This window comes from Engystomops pustulosus, chromosome 10 (genome assembly GCF_040894005.1).
Source record: "Engystomops pustulosus chromosome 10, aEngPut4.maternal, whole genome shotgun sequence".
Classification (NCBI taxonomy): Eukaryota; Metazoa; Chordata; class Amphibia; order Anura; family Leptodactylidae; genus Engystomops; species Engystomops pustulosus.
In genome coordinates, this window is record NC_092420.1 from 61,512,767 (window position 1) to 61,532,659 (window position 19,893).

At 40.1% G+C, this 19,893-nt stretch overlaps 1 protein-coding gene across 6 annotated transcripts in view; it reads left to right on the forward strand.

The window, feature by feature from the left end:
• The window catches only part of SUCO (SUN domain containing ossification factor), a 64,089-nt gene that overhangs the window by 24,451 nt on the left and 19,745 nt on the right, over positions 1-19,893 (forward strand). For 2 of the 6 annotated variants that reach the window (XM_072126911.1, XM_072126910.1), the window contains exons 5-15: positions 1,192-1,326; positions 2,312-2,462; positions 3,595-3,724; positions 8,458-8,579; positions 9,444-9,511; positions 9,705-9,812; positions 12,155-12,260; positions 16,298-16,318; positions 16,479-16,534; positions 17,481-17,569; positions 19,498-19,563. In XM_072126911.1, the coding sequence (XP_071983012.1) occupies positions 1,192-1,326; positions 2,312-2,462; positions 3,595-3,724; positions 8,458-8,579; positions 9,444-9,511; positions 9,705-9,812; positions 12,155-12,260; positions 16,298-16,318; positions 16,479-16,534; positions 17,481-17,569; positions 19,498-19,563 (1,052 nt within the window). The remainder of the gene's footprint in view (positions 1-1,191; positions 1,327-2,311; positions 2,463-3,594; positions 3,725-8,457; positions 8,580-9,443; positions 9,512-9,704; positions 9,813-12,154; positions 12,261-16,297; positions 16,319-16,478; positions 16,535-17,480; positions 17,570-19,497; positions 19,564-19,893) is intronic. The other 4 variants (XM_072126912.1, XM_072126913.1, XM_072126914.1 and 1 more) reach the window with 4 other exon arrangements.

Below are 19,893 nucleotides of genomic sequence, written 5' to 3' on the forward strand. Positions count from 1 at the left end.
CCTCACTCCTGTGACCCTCCAGACCTGTTTTGACCCCTCTGACCACTGCTCAAGTGACCACCGGGGCCAACAGGTGGCCTTAATAGTCATAGGGTAAACATTTGCCTCACTCTTCTCCTTCCTGTGGCCACTCAATGACCTGTTTGGCTTTGTTGCCATCTTTATGTTGATACATGATATGATGATGGCTTCTGCTTCATTGAATTAACATTAATATCCATCAGTTTAAGGGGAAGAATAGTGATGCATGCTGCACCATTTTTCCTGGCCGAAATTGCAATATGTGATGGATGCTTCTGCAAAAATGCAAACTCTGCCTTCCCTGTACCATATGTCGGCATTTGCAAATGCAATTTGCTGCGCCCTTTATAGAAAGGCTTTGGCTTTGCTTGGCCTTAAAGGAAATCTACCATCAAATTCAAGCACGATGAATCAAGGATACTTACTCCTAGATCAAGGCACTGTGACTGGTAATCGTCTTATATTTATCCATGGACTCATTTCTTCTAAAATCTACCTTTTAAAATTATGCAAATGTGCCAGAAGGGCTCTGGGGGTGTTACTAGACTGTTACACTGTATCTCCCTCCCCCTTTAGCAAACAGTGGTAGGGGGTATTGGAACATATGAAGCTACCGCACAGAGGAGCTCTGGTAACACCCCCAGACAACCAGTCAGGCTCATTAGAATATTTTTAAAAGTTGATTTTGGAAGGAAGTTGGCCCTGCATAACACACATAAGCAGATCACCACAGTCACGTGGTATGACACCGGATTTTGATAATATATTTCCTTTTAAATGACTAAGTTGACTATGAATATTAGAGGAAAGCCTGGTGACCACTGGTACCGCTCCCAGTGACCTCACAATACCCTATAGTTGCCCGTTTTGAGCTGTCTACATGATTTGATTCATAGGTGCGCAGCCTTAACTAGAAGTTTAACCTATAAAATTAATAACCTCCACCCCCCCCCCTTTACTACAGGCTTGACTCTAATATCTATGGGCAGCTGTAGTCATAATGCAGACTGATGGCAGTCGCATTACATGGTCTCCTGAAGATCTGATGGGTTACAAATATCTACAATATGTCCGTCAGGGGATTGATCTGCTCTTGTCCATGTTGGTTTGTTGCATGGTAAGTTCTCTGATTGCCTTAGGGTAAAAAGGATGTTATTTCTCTCCCTTCAGTGCAATAGAAGCGTCCAGCGCTCCTCTCCCTGTAGTCAGCTCTAGTGACACTGAGCAGTCAGAACCTGACTGTGACATTGGGGGGGCTGTAGAGGGTCCTCCTCAGAGTGAGCCATCCTTTATCAGTCCTTCCAGGTGAGTATTGAAGTAGGTTGCTCTCCTTAATACATTTCAAATCAAATCCTGGAGAAGGTAACATTTCATGCGCTACTAAGGCCACGGCAGCATCCAATGGCTCACGTGCTTTGCTTGCATTTTTTTTTTTTTTTTTTTGCGTATGTCAATTTGCATAATGTCCATGCATGGTATATACGTCCAAGCACAAGTGCAACTGAAAGGCGAGACGTGGATTACAGCTCCTAATCTTTAGATCACCTCTTGAATGCAGCCTGTCACTAGATAAATGGCACCCCTAATCCTTCGACATATGCATAAATTGTGGAGAAATGGTTCTTACTGGAACAATCCATGGAAGGTCTTTAAGATGCTGCGCTGTACTTAGTGGTTGTGAAGCGGCATGGGGGTGGCGCATACTCAGAGAAGTGTATAGGCCTCAGCTTCATCTGTGCATTGGGATGCAGCATACCTGACTCCTCTGTACAGAAGACCGCCCAGTGGACTCTTCTTTCCTGATGGGCATGCTTGTGGCTGAAGTTTGGCTGCAGGTTGTAGAGTTAAAGGGACTTTTAAGACTGATTAGGGGGTCAAACATTGGTGACAGGTTTGCTTTAAGCAGTCAACGTCATCTTAGTGCTTTAGTGGTTCAGTCCACACCACCATCTACAAAGAAGCTTTCAGTTTTCCTTGTTCTTACAAGGAAGCGTACTCCGTGTCACAAGCTCCTTGTCATGCATTTTCCTTTTACGCTTTTGCAGCTGCATTTTTTTTATTATTCATAAAATAAACGATAGAAATGACGTCCTATTAATTCAGCAGAGGAGCATGTGTGATGTGGACGGCTAGCTGTTCTCTGTATAGTAAGCCATCAATGCTCCTGTATGGAGGATACATGTGTCGGTGCTTGCCTCGTGTGTTACGCATGGTTTACAATTGGCAAACATATTCTGTGTATATATTGTCTTTCTTTTCTCTCCCTCCTTTCAACAATCCCTTTTTTTAGTTTTGTCACTGAGCATGTTGAGAACATCTCGGTTTCCAACAAAAAGCGAAAAGAGACTTCATCCGACGTGGAGGCCAAGCCATCAGCGCTAGAAAAAGATGCAGAAACTCAAAAGTTAACCCTCAATTATTCTCAAGAGTTGGAAAAAGGGGTAAGCAGCATTGCTTTTGGGGTCTGTTTATTCTTTACCCCCATGATGAAAATTTTTGGAGATTGGGTGCAGATTATTGACTCATGCCTGTATATAATGCAGTTGGGAGTTGTAGCTGTTCAGATGATTTAGGGGAGGGGGCAAATGAAGCTAGATAAAGCATCTGATGGGCTAAAAAAGAATTTAAATTGAGTGTTATTTAATAGCCAAATGCAATGATTTATACTCGCCGTCAAATCCATTAACTTGCAGGCAAGTGCAGTTGGGCAGTGAATCAGACCATCCTGACTTCCACACAGTGGAACAGCACCAAACTATACTCATGATTATACTGTTTTGCAGGGAAGCAGGGACTCCTTACATCATATCACTATGAAGCAAACAAAAACAGAGGAGCTAAGAACACCGTACCCTTCAGACTCCAATTCAGGATATTCGAGTAGAGATCTCATCTATTGCACACCCAGTTCCACAGAGTAGGACGCTGCTAATTGACTGTATTCATCCGTCTCACAGGATAATCCTGGTTCCAGCAGAAACCTTATTCCGACTCTGCGACCTCACTGCTCTCATCAGAGTTTCGGCTGCTTGGTCACTTGGTTCTTCCAAAGGAAAATAAGAGTGCACTAGTGTAACAGAGTTTTTATCAATAGAAGGATATCTCTACTCAAAAATCCTAAATTCTTTCCTTATCGGATTTTGTTTGCCACATTTTGAAAGAACGTTGAAGCAGAGGAAATGTATATCTTTACTCAATTCTGGACTGTGGGAAGTGTTTGTGGACTTCTGCTTCGTTTTTTCCTCTTGCACCGTTGTGTTCTACTTTAGTGTGGTGGTTAGAATTGATAATTGTTTATTTTGTATCACTATGAATCAGGGTCCTGTCCCTGGCACTGATGGTTTTTGTTTTAATCAAGGACCTGTACTTGTTAGAATTCAGACAGACCAGACTTGTATCACTACATACACGTAGCCATCATGTCTTGGCCTTTGTAGTCTATCGCAGTGAGCTAAGGCACCTTGATTCAGTAGCTGGGAAGGTTGTCACTTATAGCTCATACATAAGTGAGAAATTGGTCAGAGTGAGCAATGTTTAATTGTTTGTAAACATTAATGTTGATGTCCATTCTAGATGATCAACACCAAAGAAGTGGTTGGAGGTGAACCAGTGGTTCCTGGGAACACAAAGGATGACATTCCAACCTTCGATGAGTGGAAGAAGCAGGTCATGGAAGTGGAGAAAGAAAAAAGTATGTTACTGTGTAAGCATGCCTCAGAACAACACCTACTGTCTTGCATAGGGATGATCATTCTGCGGTATTCTCTCTGATGTTGATGTCCTAGTATGACCTGAACAGTGCAGCACTGTGAGGGCTCGTCATGGTAGAAATTAATTCAAGGATGTTTCAAGAACTATTATGCAACTTATGAATTCTATGTAAAACGTGGGGAATAAATAGAAATGTAGTTATGTCAGTAGAATATATAGTAATTGTCTGCTAATTGCTTATGTGTTGAAGCTTTCCAAATGTTTGTGTGATTTCGATTTGTCACAAGTGGTGTGGGATCTGCAACACCTATTGCACACACTTGTCTCAAGCTGGTCTCGGGCTCCCTTATTTTTATTGATCTCTGCTAAGATGACTGGAGAGCTGTAACCAAAAGCTCTCCACATTTACGGTATATACTATGTGATTGTCGTATCAAATAAGATCTGGTCTAAGTTGACTTTAGGGTATGTATATCTTAAAGGGATCCTGTCGCCATATTTTCAGAAATGCAGCTATTGACAGATTCTATCGTTCCTCCCAATGATGTTTGGGGAGTGATGATCGGGTCCATGATGGCAGCACCCACGCACTGCTGTCTTTTAAATGCCGCTGGGGGCATCGTTAGAGTTAATGTGCACGATCGCAGATGGTGGGTATTAGCGGTGGGGGTTTGCTGCAATATGCAACAAACCCCACCTGTGTATGAAGAGGGATCAGCCTCTGAGCACTCTTCATACGCTCCCCCCACACACACCTCTGCACCGCATACATACGGTGCAGAGCGTGAGGGGGTTAATGTTCCACACAACAAAATACCATAACACTTAGACCTGTCAATTAAGGACAAGGCGGCAGGAGAGTGCATGTAAATTTTAATATGCATGACTCAATTGGTGTGAATGATTCGCATCAGGTGAGCTGCATATAAGGTTACAAACTGATTTTTATTAAAAAAAAAAAAGAGCAAATTCAATTTAAAAAATGGTCTCCTTATGTCTGCCAAAAGCAGGTATGAGATTGCGCCAAAATTGAAACTTTTTAAAATAGTTGCAGCTTACACATCTGCTATTGGATGATAACTTGGTGAAACTGCAGAAAACTTGCCCATGTCAAACTTTGAGAACAGACTACCTTTAACTATTTTTGCGCAACTTTCCTTCAAAGGGAACACATGGGAACAACAGCCTTTTGGCTGGTAACAGGTTCCCTTTAAGATTGAAATGGATAGGATCGCCCATAGAGATTTTCTGTCTTGGGTTCTGATTATACGTATACTCAGTATAGCATAGGTCTGTTGGCTTCAATCCGTGGGGGTCCAACATTCGCACTTCGTGTCGTGGCTGGCTGGTCTTCTGGCTTATTTTCGGAATATATTGATGACCTGTATAATGGATAGGCCAAAAATATCTAAAAAAATTAAAAACCATTGGAATACATCCTCTAACTGCTACTCAAATGTGACGTGACCTGCAGCTCCCGCGGACAAAAGAGGAATAATACCAGGCCAAGTACAATATGGGTGATGCTATTGGGATCTTTTCCATCCTTACAAGGGTTCTGTACTTCATAATAGTATCATAGTATTATGGTATATGATGTTTTTGCTCTTAAAGGCAATGTACAAAGTATCCTCTATAACAACCTGCATATCCTGGTGAACTTCTAATTCGCGGCCAACCTCTTTAAACCTGCAGAACTTCATCTGATCTTGAGATGTTCCCTTGGTTACTGTATCTTCATTTGCGGACACCTGCCTTATACACGAGTTCCCCCTTGAAACTATATAGGGTACTTAGGTAAATGGTACAAAAAAAATAGATTTCATTTACTAGGTATGTAATGCCTAAATTTCACTTTTCCAATACATAGATTTTGAAGTCAGTTCCCAAAACCAGACTATTACTAAGAAATGCAAACATGAAATATACAAAGTTTATCTATGTGAGAATGGAAAGGCCGGGGGCCTGGGATCAGCGTTTGCTATAGTCTCCTTTTGTACTTTAATCTCTGACGTTGCCATGTGGAGAGCAGATGAGGAACGTGTCCCATGAATATAAAGACTTTTTTTTTTTTTCTTCTTCTTTCATTTTAGCTTGGAGGGATAGAATGATTTTTAACACTGTAGTATATGGGGATGTCTGACACAATTTACAGTTTAAATCTCCATGAAAAGTTCAGGTTTTGCCTATGTTTTTCTTGATTAATGTGAACAACAAAAATAAGTCTGCCCCTGCTCAGACTGCAGTTTTTACTCTATTTACACAATGAGGCGTGTGACAGCATCTCAGCCATAGGCACTTCCTGTTACTAGATTGTTTACCCAAATTTTATCTTTCATTAAAGAGGACCTGTAACCTCACCGGTCCCTTGTAATGTGCAACTAATAAAATAGAGAATTCTACACCACTTTGGAAAGGGAGAATGTTAGTATAACTAAACTTTTAACAAATTGTTATAAATGAATAGTGCAAATGATGGTATAATTTATTATAGGAAAATCCTCTGCCTTCTTTCCTTATTTAAGCAGGTTGTGGCAATTCTGTCCCGTATCCGCTGACATCTGAAAGATAAAGCTGCCTGATAAAATGTTTGATGACTGAAAACTCTGTGCAGAGCTTCTTTATCTCTATGCAGTTTGTGGGGCTTCAGAGAAAGAAGGAGCAGAAAGCAATTTGTTAAATGCAGTATATTACAAAGTTTACTATTAAGTAAAGTGTCCAATGACTGTACAGAGAAGCTGCTCTGTCATCAGATTCCTTTACATTTTAGCTGTTGTGGATACAGGACTGAAAGCTGCTTTGCAGTATATTACCAAGTTTACAATTATCCCCTTCTCTATTCATTGCAGAAATACGAAAAAAAAAATAGCTTTAGGTTTACCTGTGCTCTATACCATAACTGTTTTGAAGGGTTTTTTTTTTTTTTTTTTTTTTTTTTTTTAACTTTGCAATCCAAATTTTATTTTCCTTCCTCCCGTTTTGCAGTGTTTCTTAGTTATTCTTAAGTCGGTGCAGAGGAGACCAAGTATTCGCTTGCTACAGACCAGAAGACTGTCACATGATTGTCTGTAAGGGGAGGTGTCTTTCTGGTTATTGTCAATCATATATATTTTCTATTACCTCTTCCTAAAACCCAGCATTGACTGATGTAACCAACCTTGGCAGGCTATTGGTGAGGCTGGAGGGTCAGTATAACCTGGTATATAGTCTTCCTTTTCTTTCCATGTCACTTGTTGCATGTTACAGTAAATTGGGCATTGGTGAAAGCCGCTCTCCGTGTCCTATACAAGCAACTGTTACTCCACATCTTTAGGTCAGATATTAATAACAAAAGACATTTGTGGAGTTGGGTGACAGTCATATGAGCTGTATGCATCGCTCCTGAAGCGGGAATCTGTCCTGCAGTAAACTCTTGTGTCGCCACGAATAGGTTGTCACGTAACATTGGCTCTGGAAAATCAAGTGGTTTTTGCAGATCTTTCCATTGTAAAGTATGAATGCCATAGGTAAAATCAGTGGTGGTAATTGAGATGCTATGGGTTTTAGCGTGTGGATGGGCCTTGTCAACGTCTCTTCTGTGCACCTGGTTTTCTACTGCGATGTGGAAGGGACTATCATTCAGGCAAGATTAAAGTTTGTCAAAAGATGCAAAAACATGTTACTGTAATATGCAGACTCGTCTGCCATTGCAAGTTTTTTTGCTGAAATTTTTTACTAGACCCCTTAGACATAAATACATAATCAAGATATATATATATATATATATCTCATCTTCTAGTTCAGAGCAGCACTCACACTTCTGCTGGTCGTCAAACTGTGTCCCATTCCTAAATGTGACCTGTGATTCTACAAAGTTTACGCTGTGCTTGGCACATTTCCACAAATGCACCTGTATCTTATAGGAAACTACTAACTGCATTGTTTTCTGGGAAACTTTAAATGTAAAACGGAAAGCCATAGTCTTGTGTAGGACTGTGGCTAAGCCTCTTTAGCTGAAACTCAAGACCCAAATGACCTTTTTTTTTTTTTGTTTGTTTTTTTTTTAGTATTGACGTTAATGGAGTTCTCACTGGATAGTGCCTGGACAGTTTTGTAGAGTTTCTGTTTTGGGACTACATTACAATTTATGCCATGCAAACATTAAATAAGTAATGTTGTATGTGTTATATCTGTTGCTGCAATCTGCAGATCATAAGATGATTTAGTTTGTGTGCATGATGTTCCTGTATATAACAGGGGAAGCCACTCTTTGTTTGCACATTCTGTGTTATGCCCTGTTTGGAGAACCTAGGACATTGGTAGTGAACACAGGTGACCAAGGCGGCAGACTGGCTGCTATCGCTGACAGGACTTGAGGTCTCTTCCTGCAGTACTACCTTCTCTATTGCCTGTCAAGAGACCCTGGAAAACGCACACACACGCACGCAGATAAGTTGTGACTTAAATTGTTGTGTTGTCACTTTATAGTAAACTAGTAGGTTTTGGCCGTGGGCAGGAATGGGACCAGCTCAGTCGCAGTGCAGTGAGACATTGTGTTCACTGTTCCCGTTCACAATAGACCTCTGTGGGGGCCGCTGTTGGCCGCAATTTGCGCAGATAGCTCATGGCCCCATAAACCGTTGTGTGCATGAGGCCTCACCTAAATCAGATTGTGTGTTGATCAGATAACATATTTATCTATTTAAGTATATGTATAACTTTTGTATTTGTTTCCCTACTTTTCAGGCCAGTCCATGCATCCCACCGTCAATGGGGTGCAACATACTGTAAAGGTCCAAAAAAATAGGAACAATTATGCATCTGTAGAATGTGGGGCAAAGATCCTTTCTGCTAATCCTGAGGCCAAAGTAGGTGTCACTTGCACAATTCTTTAAAGGAAATCTACCATCAAAATGATAAAACAGGGACACGGGCACAGTGACTTTGGTAATCTTCTTATGTTTGTTATCCACGGCCCTCCTTCTTTCTAAAATCAACTTTTATAATTATGAGCCCCTTAGGCTCATTAGCATAATTTAAAAAAGTTTGTTTTTAGCACATGAGTAACAAATCTAAGTAGATTACCACAGTCACGGAGCCTGGATCTATGAGTAGGTGTCCCGGTTTTATCATGCTTGAGTTGATGGTAGATTTCACAAAAGTTCTTACTCAATTTGAAGGGGGGTTTATGTTTGGGTCAGACATCAATGTGTAGGAGATGCACTGTGTTAACATTTACAGCATGGACTCTTCTGCCAATACAAAAGTTCCTATGTCTTTTCCATTTATTTAAAAATATATTAGGCTGGTTCCTCTTACCCTATTTGGTTTAATTTCTAATCTTCCATACTATATTCTTGTCATCCTACATTGAGCTTAAAGTTATTGTTTTGTACCTATAAGAAGTGCATGGTGCAAGAGACTTTTTCCCTGCAGTGCAGCCTCCTGTCTTCTCTCAATGGACACCTTCATGACTGATATTTTTCTCTATAATGCCCATGATGCATTGAGAGAATAGCATGATCCTCTAGAGACTGTACCATCTGACTACCGGGGGACAGTGTAATCACTATTGCACAATTTAGTTTAGGAACCCAATAACATACTGGTCCATAGATGGCAGATATTGGAGGGTTCTCTATCCAGACTTTGACCATAATAAGAAATATAATGTTACAGAGCAGTAGAGACAGTGTTTTGTCTGTATTAATAACACTTTGCTTTTATTTTAGAGCACATCAGCCATATTGGTTGAAAACATGGATCTGTATATGTTAAATCCCTGCAGCACAAAAATCTGGTAAGTAAAATGCAATCCATGTGTCATGTATGTAATATGTGTGCAAAATGGATCCATGTAGTAACTCTGCCCACTAGTAACTTGCTCCCAGCTTATATTGAACTTTGTACTATTGTGTAATTCTGATGAAATAATTGTGACGTTATTGAGATAAAATGCCATGACACGTGTGTTCTGGAATAATTCCTTCCAGGTTTGTTATCGAGCTGTGTGAGCCGATCCAAGTAAAGCAGCTGGACATCGCCAACTATGAGCTCTTCTCTTCTACTCCCAGGGATTTTCTGGTTTCCATCAGTGACCGGTACCTCTCACATCTATATATTCCTTTGTACTCTTCAATATTCTAAGCATGGACGGTTTACGAAAAATGCAGAATTCTTAGTACTAAAAGGTCATGCGGAAGCAGTCATACGTAGCTGCAAAGACTGGCTAACCACAACACCCAGTTTCACATAGGAAGTTAGAAAATAGCTACATGATGGGTTTGACTTTTAGACTTTGTTATGGCCCAGTCTTTAACCCCTTCCCATTTTCACTCCGGTTCTGATGCCGGCTTAGCTCTGTATCTGAGCCGAACCGGCATCGGGATGCACTGGGTGCCGGCTGTAGCACCCACGGTCGGAGTGAACAATGCTCGCGGGTGATCAACCCGCCTTCCTGGGGTCTTTCCCCTACGATGATTGCTTGTTCATTTCCCATGGTGGAAGTAATAAAAACACAAAAAAAAAAAATTAACTAATAATAAAAATGCCCCAAAACGAATAGACTTATAATGCACAAAAAGTCTAAATCCTAACACAAACCACAAATATATAGTATCACCGCATCCATAACCACCCGTAGCATAAAAGTAAATAACTATTGAACACTGTAAAAAAAAAAAAATCTGCCAAAATTATGATTTTTACCTACTTAATTCCACAAAAAATGCGATGCAAAAATGATATTTTTCCCCACATTAGGGTTTTATATGGCAAACTTAGTAAAACGTAAGAAAAAATATTCATGTATGGTATTCCCGTAATCGTATCGACCCATAGAATAAAGATAACATGATTATTAGGCTATATAGTGAACAACACAAAAAAAGAGAGCAAAAAATCCAGTACAGAATTGGTGCCTTTCTACTCCTGCCCTCAAAAAACAGTTCCTAAATTTTCAACAATAGGGATAACAACCCCAAAATGGTATCACTGGAAAAAGCATCTCATCCCGCTAAAAAATGCCATCACATGGCCCCAATAACGAACAAGCTAAAATTTTATAGCCTGCAAAAGGGGCCAATGAGGAAACTAAAATCCTGGCAGCTGTAGGGCGCACCTTCCTTTCTGCGCCCCGCTGTGCACCCATAAAACAAGAAACGACCACATGTGGGAGGTCTCTGCACTCGGGAGAAATTGTAGAACAAATTGTATGGTGGGTTTTCTCTTATCTTTTGGAAATGTGTAAATTTTAGGGCTAAATGAAGGTATAACTGGCACAATTTGACCTTTCTAAATTTCACCTCCATTTTGTTGTAATTACTATGAAGATCTCAAGGGCTTAACAATCTTTCTAAAAGCTGTTTCTGATAGTTTGAGGGGTGCAGATTTGAAAATGAATTTCATAGAAGGAAAGAAAAAGTTGGCACTCACCGCCTTTTGTAAAACTCTTTCTTTATTTGATCCATATTAAAACATGGCGTACACAGCAGGGGAGGGTTGTGCAAAGGATGCGTTATTTCGTTCAGGTTAGCGCTTCATCTTGCAAGATGAAGCGCTAACCTGTGCGTGAAACGAATCGTCCCAGAACGAAATAACGCATCCTTTGCACAACCCTCCCCTGCTGTGTATGCCATGTTTTAATATGGATCAAATAAAGAAAGAGTTTTACAAAAGGCGGTGAGTGCCAACTTTTTCTTTCCTTCTATGAAATTCTTGTATATGACTATTTGTTATAGTTAGAGCACCACGCCAAAACCTCAACAAAGTCTTACGGTTTGAACTCTCTACTGACTCTGAATTAGAGCCCATATTGCCACGAAGATACAGGAATTTCCTCAATAGTGCCCCCGAATTTTTTTTTTTTTTCCTCTCCTTTTTACAAAGATTTGAAAATGAGTTGTTTATGTAGGGGGTTTTGATGCTAAATATGTAAAATTTCATTCAAAACGGTATTTATCCCCAAATCGATTTGTAAGCTGCCTGACTTCAAAATAAATTATCCAGACATTTCAAAAATTATGAAAATGTAAAGTAGACATATGGGAAATGTTATTCAGCAACTTATTTAGGCGGTAAATCTATCTGCCTGAAAATGTAATGATTTCGAATTTCAAAAATGGCAACTTTTTCAAAAAAAATTGACTTTTTATTTTTTTTGTAAATAAACTCAAAACTTATCAACCAAAATTTACCACTAAAATGAAGTACAACATGTGGGGAAAAAACAATCTCGGAATCGCTTTGACAAGTAACAGTGTTCAAAAGTTATAACCATATAAAGAGACGCAAGTCAGAATCCAAAAAATGGGGCAGAGCCTTAAGCTACAAAATGGCTGCGTCCTTAAGGGGTTAAACCACTTTTGGCCTTTTATTACCTTATTTTGTTTTGCTTTGCTGTGGTTGGTTATTAAATTTTTTTTTTTTTTTTTGCTCCTCCTAGGTATCCTACAAATAAGTGGGTAAAATTGGGAACTTTCCATGCAAGAGATGAAAGAACTGTCCAGAGTTTTCCTTTAGATGAACAGATGTACGCTAAATATGTGAAGGTAATGCTAGTCCTAATGTATGGTGCGCTATTCAATGACACTATATAACACTATAAACCTTCTACAGAAATATAATGGGGCTGACTTGCCAATACACTATAATGGCTCTTAAAAGGAACTTGTTAGTTAAACTAAGCCGTACTTACTAAACATAACTTTTGAAAACTGCTACTACACAGCATTAGATCTATCCCAACATTTGTTCCATAGTCTGTTTGCATTTGACTCCCCATCTATGCAAATGACTATATGTCATTATGTAAGCTAATCATTAGCTTGCCTCTGAGCTGTGTCTGCCATATTTATGTCCTTCCTGCTTGGTTGTGCCATTTCTATCCCTTTGCTGAAGAGAATTCTTGCGGAAGCAGTGAGCTGATTTCTATTCAGCCAGACGACCAGTGTCTCTCTCAACCCCCTCATTCACTTTTCCCTCAGGAATTCTCTTGAGCTGTCACACAGCCAGAATGTGAATTATGTAGCGGAGCAGAATTCACTGGGCTAAGGAGAAAGCAGCAGGCACCTTTCAATCTGCTGTTGCACAGCTGAACTACAAGAACATGGATGTATACATAGTTGGTCAGTCCACTTTACAAATGGACTGTGGAACTTTTCAAGAACAGAGAATAACATAATTAAAGTTGTATAATAGAAGTTTTCAAAGATATGTTTAGTTAGTGTGGGTTAATTTAACTGATAGGTTCCCTTTAAGGGTGACTACACATGTTGCCAAATGACTGTGGGATTTAACTTTAGCTATAATCTCACAAGCATTCTACAAAAATCAGAAACTAGCTGCAATGTACTTATAATGCTGCAATACTTTGCTTCAGAAGGGGGGTGCAGCAAAGGTATATTTCCGCACCATGGTATGTGACATGCCACTGGTATGCAGCAGATCAAAAATGTGTACATACGCCATATGTGTACATACTGTGTTTGGGCTCAATCACATAAACGTGTGCAGGCCGTGGAACCCCAGACCGTGTGGTGGCACCAGCAAGTATGTCCCTTGTGCTAACCAACAGCCATATTGGAACCGTATCAACTACTACCTTTCTGGAACACATGTTCGTCTGGCAGACTGGAATCCCTTGTATAATATTTCTATATAAGGCAGAGACTCCTGTCCCTTGCTCTGTGTGCAGCATGTGAGATCGGGCCACGGGCTGCATACGTTTGTAGGCATGTGCCCTTACACTGCAGAAATGCTTCACAGCACCTCTGCTTGCAATGCATAACGTGCTGTTATAGGGAAGGCCTTTTATTCAACTTAAAGGGGTAATATAGGCAAACTGAAGCACCTCTGAGGCTGGGTCTGTTGTACATTAAATAAGCTACTGTCACTTCTGGTGCCCCGGGCTCAGTGGAGGCTGGTGATGGACTGCTCACCCCTTACTGACCACAAGGAAGCTGGAAATAAGTAAGAATCCCTGTAATTTTTTTTCCTTTAAGTCTTCTGTTTTTGTTTTCAGTTTGATTGGAAAAGTAATGTGCCTTATTTTGTAACTTATTAGTTGGCTTCATCTTTAACACTCCTAATTTTAGTGTTTTATCACTCCAGTTCATTGCATATATAAACCATGAAGCAACTTTACATATTCTTCTATCAAAATAATTCCTGTCTCCATTGTAAAAAAAAAAAGATTGTGATGTCTGATTCATACTTGGTCACATACATCTCACAATAAAGAAGGTTGAAATATGTAGGTCAGAAAGGTCTCACAATCTTCAGTCGCTGAGTGCAGTTGTGTTGATCATTAAAAAGAAAGATGAACTTGTACTGAAACCATGACATGATTAGAACAGAACCTGAAGATTACTACTATTAAGCGCAGTCTCTTGGGATCTGTATTCTGGTTAACTGTCTTCTGTATCTCTGAGGAGCTGCTGAAGCTACTTCTGTTCCTCCCTTGTTGCCTCTGAAACCTGGCCTACATCTCTGCAGCCTCACTTATATTCTTTCAGCCCTAATATCACTCCCCCAAAACCCTTGGCTCTCTAGGCAGAAACTTTTGGCACACAGCTGATCAATGCCTTTACTGTTCTATGGCAAGAGTTGTGTTACTCTCAATCAGATCATGAGATTAAGGAGGTCAGTACTCTGCATCAATGATGATCTGAGTAGTCAGACCTCCAAGTTCCATACATTTATTACCTTTAAAAGGGTTGTCCACTTCAAGCACATTCCATCAAATAATTGATATTGTTTTGTGTAATTAAAAGTTGGACTTTTTTTCCAAAACAATTTCTGTATCCATTCATTATGGTTTCCAAGATCTCTGCTTGCAGTCATGCAGCAGGAAGATTTAGAGTTTAATTCCTTAAAAAAAAAAAAACGGTCATGTGGGTTTTTATGTACAGTAAGTACACACAGAAGCTTCCTGTTCCATGACGGCAATTGAAGATCTGTAAAGCCGTGAGGAATTGATACAGAAAGTGTATTGGAAAATATAATAACTTTTCATTACACAAACAATATTAATTATCTGCTGTGATGTGCATAAGGTGGACAACCCCTTTAAGTTTGTGCACTCTGTAGTTTGTGAATGTTTGCATTCCACAACAATAGAATCCAGTTTCTTGCAGAGTAAATACATTCTTCTGTACCTCTATTGAGTTGCATACCTTCACTGTTTACCCAGAGGCGGAGTACAGCTGCATACAGTTCTCTTCCAGCTCATAGACAGGCCAACAATCCGTCACGTGTTATTTATGCACATATTGAGGCTGCAGATATGTGACCGTCCTGTTTTTGCTTTCTGTCTACTTCACCTTGATCTATGTAAAGTTCCACATAGATTAAAGTGAATCATTCTCTGCCTGATAGAAATCAACTTTTCCATAAGCATGTGTGAAAAATTGTTTTTTTTTTCTGTCTACCAGGCTGTGTTGTAGTATTTGTGTTGCTTCTGGCTTTTCATGCATCTGATTACATACTACTTATCGCAATTCTCAAAGTATATCTGAAATGTTCTACTTCTACAGATTGTAATGTTGACACTAGCAATAGTATACTTCTATCACCTTATTGAAGAGATTTTATTTGTAACTGAACACTTAAACACATGCCTGTGATACAGTGTAACCTCTTTGTGTTCTCGTTTTCCACCCAGTAGATGTAGTAATGCTCAGCGCCCATTAATGGTGTAACTAAATTTTAGAAATGAATGCAGATAGTAGTAAACTTGTGTGTATGTATGTGTGTGTGTATGTGTGTGTATGTGTGTGTGTATGTGTGTGTGTATGTGTGTGTGTGTGTGTGTATGTGTGTGTATGTGTGTGTGTGTGTGTGTATATGTGTGTATAATATAATTTTTTTATATTTTTTTTTCTTATGCTGTTGTGTATGTAACAATTATAACAACAAAAGAAAATGCTCTATGCTGGGTGAAAAGTGATAAATGAGGTTGATTATCAGAATAGACTATTACACACCTTTGACATGTTGTTTTTGTCCAGAGTTTATCCTGAGCCCCATTGTTCCTCATGTGAACACTTCCTGGACCTAGTGTTATTAGGCAAATATATTAGTGAAATTAGACCTTAAAATGAATAGGATGCATATCCTGTTAAAAAGGTGCGGTTCCTTGTGTACATTTAATAAGTGAATGATTAACTCTCCCTGGATGAATACAGCCCCATGTCTGAAAATGCACAACTAAACACCTAACACGGAATAGTTACACTTTTTAGCTGTAGGCTCTTGTATGATGTCAAGCCACGAAGTCCCTTTTTTTGACTGACCGCATTTATTTATCAGAGCTCTTTACATGTGGAGGTGGTGCATGCCCTGATTAGTAGACAATTTCTTCTATTTAGCTTTTTAAGAACCAATATTGATTTCTGAACCAAGTTATTGTATGTAGAGCCAGATCTTCATAATACTACAACAACTTGTCTGTCTTTTCTTTCTATGGTTCCTTTAATGATCTCCATTTTATAAGCTGATTCCTTAGATGTTATGGCTTGTCGCATGTACTGTGTTTCTGTACTGACACTTGTTTTTCTTTCTCTTTCCTCGTTCCTTGTTGCTTCAGATGTTCATCAAGTACATAAAGGTTAGCGAACTCCTCTGAATGTTTTCTGCATGGCTAGATGTGCTATATCCCATCACTAGAGCCTACCCACATTTGCTTCCAGGCACCATTCATTAATTGCACTAATTTGTCGTGGTTTCTCATAAGCCCATGGTTTGAACTGACTTTTTGTATCGTTTAGGTGGAGCTTATATCACATTTTGGATCAGAACATTTTTGCCCATTAAGTCTCATAAGGTAATGTGTAACACTTGTGGCGTTTGTGTTCTGAAGTAGTGTTAAAGGACATTTACCACCATTTTCTCGGTGGTAGACTGTCCCATATGCCACCCTCGTTACATGATGGAGCCTCTTTGCACTTCCTCCAGGGCCCCCGTGGTATGGAGAAAATAAATTTTTATATTTATTCAAATGACCTGGAGGCGCAAGATCTTCTGTCTGTGCGGCTGCGCAAGAAATCAAGAGTGCCAGATAACGTCCCCGGCTGCCTGACCCTGCGGGTAGCTGGGAGCAGTGCCTATTAATGGGGGGGGGCATGCATAAATTAACAATCGGAGGAGCCAGGAGGCGCTAGTCGGAGGAGACTCTGAGCTCATTTGAATACATATAAAAGGTTATTTTCTCCATACCAAGAGGACCCCAGAGGAACTGCAAAGAGGCTTCATCGCATAAGGTACCAAGGGTGGCATATGGGACAGTCTTCCACCGAGTAAATGGTGGTAGATGTCGTTAAATTGCATTAGCGAAGAGGAGGTGATTAGGGAGGCCCATAAACATGTATGTACTTTTATTTTACCGTTTTCTTATTAAAGGGGTTGTCCAGCCACATAAAGTAACAAACTTGCTGATTGGTGTTGGAACCACCATTCATTGCCATCTTGATTCAAGGCACTGACAGGTAGCGGAGCGCAGTACACTTGGCCACTTTACTCAGTGCCATAGAAAGTGAACAGATCAGCAAGCAAGCATGCTTCACCCGTCACTCCATTCATTTGGGGCACAAAGACCCCTGTTCCCATGATCCATGTGGGCCCTACCACTGAGACCCCCACTGTTCATTAGGTTATCCCCTGTCCTATGAATAGTAAAAAGAAAAAAAACTTGATGTCACTTGACAACCCCTTTATGTCCCTTGATTCTATCCCCTGCAGCTTGGTTTATTTTGGTCCCTTTTGTCTCCCAGGGTTTTTGGCACCAGCATGGTAGAGGAATATGAAGAGGTGGACTCCCAGTATCACTCAGAGCGCCCAGATATTTATGATGAAGATGAAGGTAGTTTGACTTGCCATAAAAAATTAAATGCATTATTTTATTGGCCTGGAAATCCCTGAGGCCATGATCATTCACATAACAGAATAATTTATACCAACCGTTCTCATATGCTGAACAGTATAGGCCTCCTTTAGTAGTACATAACTTGGTTACCTCTAGTATAACCTAAGATTTGTTAACTGATGGCTATTTCCCAGTGTACACCCCTACTGTAAAGGCTGTCCATTACTCTTAGGACCGCCCACTTGACATATTTTTTGAATGAAGTGATGTAAATGAATGAAAATAGATTAACCCCTTAAAGACTCAGCATTTTTCGTTCATTTTCGCTCCCAATTTCAAAAATCAAAAATTTTTTCACTTTCCTTGTATAGAGCTGTGTGAGGGCTTATTTTTTGCATAACACATTTTGCTTCTCAGTGATGTTATTTATTATAGTGGGAAGCTTTGGAAAATATTCCAAATGTGGTAAAATTGGCAAAAAAAAATACATATTTGCGTCACTTTCTTGTGGGCTTAGTTTTTTCACAACTTTCACCGTGAGCTCTAAATAGTACCAAACTTTATACAGGGGTTTTTTGTTTTTATACATTTTCAAAAATTAAAACAAACCAATGTGTAGAAAAAAAAGAAATACCGTATATACTCGTGTATAAGCAGAGTTTTTCAGCTCAAAAAATGTGCTGAAAACCGTCCCCTCGGCTTGTACACGAGTCATACAGTCATAAAAAAAAATATTTAAAAAATAATAAACTTATATACTCGCCCTCCGGTGGCCCCGACGTGCAGCGCTGCTCCCCCGATGTGCGCGCGGGTCCTCTCGTGGCTTCCGCGCCCGTCTTTTGTCTTCTCTAACTTCGTGCTGGGCGCCGCCATTGTTCTCCCCCTGACGGCGCTTAGTATGACGCGCCCAGCACGAAGTTAGAGAACAATGGCGGCGCCCAGCACGAAGTTGGAGGAGACAGAAGACGGGTGCGGAAGCCACGAGAGGACCTGCGCGGACATCTGGGGAGCAGCGCTGCACGTCGGGCCACCGGAGGGTGAGTATATGGTGGTGGGTTTTTTTTGTTTTATATATGCTGGGCAGGGCTGTATACTACTGGGGGCAGGGCTGGCTACATACTTGGGTGTACGTAGCTGTGTGAGGTGTTATTGTTTGCAAAATGAGCTGACTTTTTCCTTTTTAACTTTGAACGTTTTGAGGACTGCAACCACTTTTATGTGAAATGGTGTAAAAGGAGCATTTTGGACAAAATATTTTGGGATGCATTTTAAATTGCTGATTATAATTTTACTTGCGGCAGTCTACCAGATGTTTCCATCATGTAAGACTGATTTCAGGCAGCACGCGTAGGGGCTTATATCTTGCGGCCAGATATAAAGGGGAACAGATGGCACATGCTTACGGCCATACATCACTATGGAGTCCTTTCCACCGTGCTGCCACATGCACGTAATGTGAAAGGAGCCTGAGGCTGCACACGGTGTTGGGCATTGATCCTGGAGATCTCTGTAACCATACCTTTTTTTTTTTTTTTTTTTTTTTTGTAAGTAGCAGCAGGACTGTGAAAAATACATTGGACTTGGAGCATCGAGGGAGTTCCCTCATATTGCTTTGTTCCTAGATCTGACATTCAAACTGTTCCACAGGCCTTTCCCTCTTCTTTATTATCCAATAGAAGCCTTAAAGATCAGTAACCCAGAACAGAAGAGAGTAATCAAAGCTAAATCCTAGATTATAAATACATTTTCACAGTCCTGCTTCTTCTAACACACAGGCAGTTACGCGGATCCCCAAGGTGGTTAACTAACAGTCTACAGCTTGGTTTGGGCAAATTTTCTGATACTTTCATTACAGTGATGTATGCTACCGTGGAGCAGTAAGCAGTTAAATATAATTTATGTGTAAATCTCACTTTGACTTCCAGATTATCCAATGGATTACAACACAAGAGATGAAAAATCATCAAAAAATCTCCTTGGCTCCGCTACCAGTAAGTGCTGCTTACTGATCAGGATTATGGCTGTATCTGCACACCATGTAATAGAAGGGGTATTTATTTGCTGTGTGCTTCCTGCCCGGACATTGGGGATTTTGCTTTGGTGGTGACATTTATTTACTCTGACCCATACACCGTTGGCAAACACATCCATGTGTTCTTGATGGGTAATAAATTATAGCAAATACTTCTGGCACTAACCTTTATCAAGAGAACAAAAGAATCTGGTAAAGATGCTAATTAAAAGCAATTAGAATACATCTCTTTTCATTTTGCCGTTGGCAAATGAAAGGTATTCTTGTATATGAATTGCTCCAGGTTGCT